Source organism: Camellia sinensis, chromosome 5 (genome assembly GCF_055761805.1).
Source record: "Camellia sinensis isolate YWXY chromosome 5, ASM5576180v1, whole genome shotgun sequence".
NCBI classification, from domain to species: Eukaryota; Viridiplantae; Streptophyta; class Magnoliopsida; order Ericales; family Theaceae; genus Camellia; species Camellia sinensis.
In genome coordinates, this window is record NC_138965.1 from 140,252,410 (window position 1) to 140,256,383 (window position 3,974).

General features: G+C 39.5%; 1 protein-coding gene across 1 annotated transcript; it reads right to left on the bottom strand.

The window, feature by feature from the left end:
- Positions 1-732: 732 nt before the first annotated feature.
- Positions 733-3,181, bottom strand: LOC145791722 (uncharacterized). Its single transcript, XM_082872144.1, has 6 exons — positions 2,890-3,181; positions 2,065-2,169; positions 1,778-1,906; positions 1,510-1,663; positions 1,120-1,375; positions 733-1,059 (listed from the first exon to the last, which is right to left on the bottom strand). Exons 1-6 carry the CDS (start codon positions 3,179-3,181, stop codon positions 733-735), a joined length of 1,263 nt encoding a protein of 420 aa, XP_082728270.1.
- Between the last annotated feature and the right edge of the window lie 793 nt (positions 3,182-3,974).

Below are 3,974 nucleotides of genomic sequence, written 5' to 3' on the forward strand. Positions count from 1 at the left end.
AAAAGTTGTACGTAGGATGTTGTAGAGGCGGTGTATTTTAATGTGTAGTAGTTAATACAGTCGTACTATGGTTAGGGTTGATTGTGTACTTGAATGTATGTAAGTGTTTCAATTAGGTGACATGCGCAAGTTGGAAGTATCGTCGTTCATCGTTCGTTCGGTTTGCAGCGTAGTTATTGTGTTTAGGTAGGGGATGGTGTTAAACCCAAAAATTGAACTACAGGATGCTACATTGAAATTGAAACCTTTGTGTTTGAAAATGTGTGAAATTTTTTGCTGTCAAAATTTACTTGGAAAACATGTTAATTGTTAACTTAATGCATAATACATGTAACTTTCAAGTGATTCGTCCAGCACCACAAACAAGCAAAAAAATGTTTATAACATGTTAATGTATTAGAATTGGGTGTAATAGTAAATGCACATCACACATCGTAACTAGTGGTGAGGAAAGAAAATGTTTTTGGCTAATGTGGTTTTGGAAAATTTAATCAAAATGTTAAATGTAGTGGCGGGTGGTAGGGCAGAATGCGTTTGTGAAAATGGGGTGAAATGTGAAAGCAAACCCACATGTACGATCCATATGCAGTTATAATGTCATGAAAACGTTGTGAAGTCGGAATTTAAATCAGTGGGAAAAAAGGTTGTAAAAAAAGAGAAAATGTACAAAGTTCAATGAATTGGGAAAACACCCGCAAAACAGACACAGGAAATAAACTTACTGTAACATGACTAAATTGGCTCCTTGCAGGTCTTCCTATTGTGGTTGCCAATTTTTCCACACCGACCACAACGGATCCGTTGCACAACCTCGCCCTTTGATGGAATTCGTATACGTTTCGGCCTGCCAGGCGGACGCTTCACCTTTGGGGGCGCTATCATAAAATCGTTGGGCGTAAATGCTTGCTTCTCAACAGTTGGAATCGGAAAAATTGTTCCGCTATACGAAGCTTGAAATTCGTCAATATGATAGTACGTTTCAATAGAATCGTATATATTCCGTCCACTATTACGGAAAGCGACAACAGCATGAGAACACGGAAACCCATTCAGCTGCCACTAGAAACATGAACATGATCGCCTTGCCACATCAACCAAAACAGAGGGTTGACTATGCACCTCGTAAACATTGTCATCAGCCTGACTAACACTGCAGCCCCTACTGTCATTATACGCCGTGACCAATTTCTTCTCCATTTTCGGGCATAATATGCCGGTCCACTCCCTTGCCTTGACTCTACACTCCACCATTTGTTCCATTATTTGACCCCTAACCATGTCGACCAACCTAGTAATTGGAAGATAACACGCCTCTCGTATCCAGTTGTTAAAAGTTTCAGCTGCGCTCGACCACATCTCACCGTAACGTTGCCCCCTGAAAAAGGATAATAACATTGAACACAAATTTATTTTAAAAAAACAAACTGCTAAGCATGTTAGAGTGTGTAAGAAATTGAAAAAAATTGAAGCCATTAAAGTACTACGCAGAACGGGTACAATCAAACTTACATGAAATACGCATTAGCCCAGTGGGATGGATGCAAGTCTTTCAAGAAGTTTTCAATCACAGCCGGGCTACACTCTTTCAACACCTCTATTTTCTGATTATAAGATGGTATAGTAGGGGCATAAGCACATTCTCGGAGCTTCCACATCAACCCAACTTTACGAGATGCATTAACGTATTTCATTCAATCTCTCAAATTCATTTGAAGATGTAGCAAACAAAATACGTGGTGTGCTGAAGGAAAAATAATTGGCATAGATTGTAAGAGACCCGCGTGACGATCTGATACGAACGTCAACTTACGCCCGTCACCCATGACTTCTTTAAGATTCCATAAAAACCACTCCCAATTTTGTTGATTTTTGGAATCAACAATTGCGAAGGCCACCGAAAACAAGCCTGCAAAAAAATAGTAGACAAAGGCATAATTGGAGTACACATCTGAAATTTTGCGTACAGTACATATATATGTAAAAGATTCATAAAAAATAATCGGAATTGAAATGTGACAATTGTTTTTCTTAGCAAAAAATAAAGGAAAAAATTTGATATATCACCTTTATCGCCATCTTTCGCGGTAGCAGCTAACAAATTCCCCTTGAATCTGCCTTTCAGAAACGTGCCATCCACAAAAAGTAACGGCCGACAATGGTTGAACCCATCTATACATGCACGAAAGGATATAAAATACCGAACGAACTTCCCAGTTTGTTGGTGAAATTTAAGGTTAATGTAACTGTTTAGGTTCTTTTCCATAACGGAATCACTATACCACCTAAGTTGGTCGAATGACATAGCGTGATCTCCATAGACTTCACCTCTCGCTTTCTCAACCCCTAACCACGCAACCCGGTAACTAGTTTCCAAACCGTAGTCATTTTTCATATCGACAACAATGTCTGTAGGACGCGTTAGTGGCTGAGCACGCACCTGATCTGCGACAACGCTTGAAACCAAATCGGACCCCGTACGTGGGTTTGTATGTGTTCAAACAGCAGCTCCACAATTGTGCACACTATCCAACTTCTTAACGCATAAAATCCCATTCGATGACAACACCCTCGCATGCAGTGACCATGCGCATCTTGTGGACTCTGCAAACTTACAAACTGCCGTAATGCGAACTGAATCATTCTTCAAATACTTGAATTGAAACCTGCGTTCCACGGCATACTTTCATAATATTTCCCGAAATTCACTAGCACCACCGGCGAAACATTGTCCAACATGGGTAATCCCGAATGCCCATTGAGCAGACAAGAACGTCTTTAATTTGTTAGGATAATATGTTGGTAACAGATCCGTCTGATCATCCATACCGAACGTCTGATTACTAAAATTCGACTTCTAACCTTCATGGCAATACGCACCCCCGTAGTTACCGTCTACTGGAACGTCTCGGATTTGAATAAGAACATCAAAATGTTTCAGCCCAAATGACTTCGCAAGGCACAACATGTTTTGGATAACGTCATCGCTATCAACCTTAAACTTCTTATACCCGGGGACATCCCATAACATATACATTGCATCCTGTACCAAGTCGTCGAACTTGCCACAAATATCATCAACCAGCTGCGTGAATGTCGTCTCTCGATGCAACCGAGCAACAACATTTGTTTGCCCGTAAGTGCACAACAACAACACACCATCCATACCTGTCATGCAACCCATTATCGAACCATTAGACGGCTAACGCGTACGACAATGAATGAATAATAACATAACAATAGGCATTACACAACAGCGATTCACTACTGATTTTGAAAAACAGTGGACTAAAAATCAACACGCAAGAAGCATGCAAAAACCACAACACACCCATACATGACACACTTAAAAATTACCTTACACATTGAACCAATCCCAAAAACAAAAAAACAACACCCATTGGCAGTAAAACACCCAAACAAAAAAAATTAAAACCAAATACCATCACCAACACATTACACTAAAGGGAAACAAAAAAACAACACAACAGCGCATACATGAATGTTACCAGAACAAACAACCCGTAAGGTTAGCCGAAAAACGCAGAAATCGTATACCGAAACACACCTATTTTCGGTGGTTATTTGGCAAAAACAGAGAAATAAAATCAGCTGTAACATGCACGACATACACAACACTCCCACACTGTACCCACTTTCAAAAAATACCTTACCCCATTAAGCTACACAACAACACCCACTGACATTAAAACACAACCAATATAAAAATCTTTACAACCACATAACATCAACAAAACATTGTGCTGAAGATATATCAAAAAGCCACAAGAAAACGAATGTAATGTTACCAGAATCGACGTTGATAACACAACCATATATAAAAATATTTACAACCACATAACATCAACAAAACATTGTGCTAAATATATATGAAACAGCCACAAGAAAATGAACGTGATGTTACCGGAATCGACGTTGATGTTGATGTAGTTAATACCGTAACATGCAAGACATAC

Excerpts from the sequence above, each read along its gene's own strand:
- LOC145791722 (XM_082872144.1), bottom strand. The coding sequence starts at position 3,181 with ATGGGTTGCATGACAGGTATGGATGGTGTGTTGTTGTTGTGCACTTAC. Across the intron at positions 2,170-2,889 it reads CCGAGACGTTCCAGTAGACG|ATGGGTTCAACCATTGTCGG; the intron begins GTAACTACGGGG and ends GTGCATGTATAG. Across the intron at positions 1,664-1,777 it reads CGTATCAGATCGTCACGCGG|TTGGGTTGATGTGGAAGCTC; the intron begins GTCTCTTACAAT and ends CATCTCGTAAAG.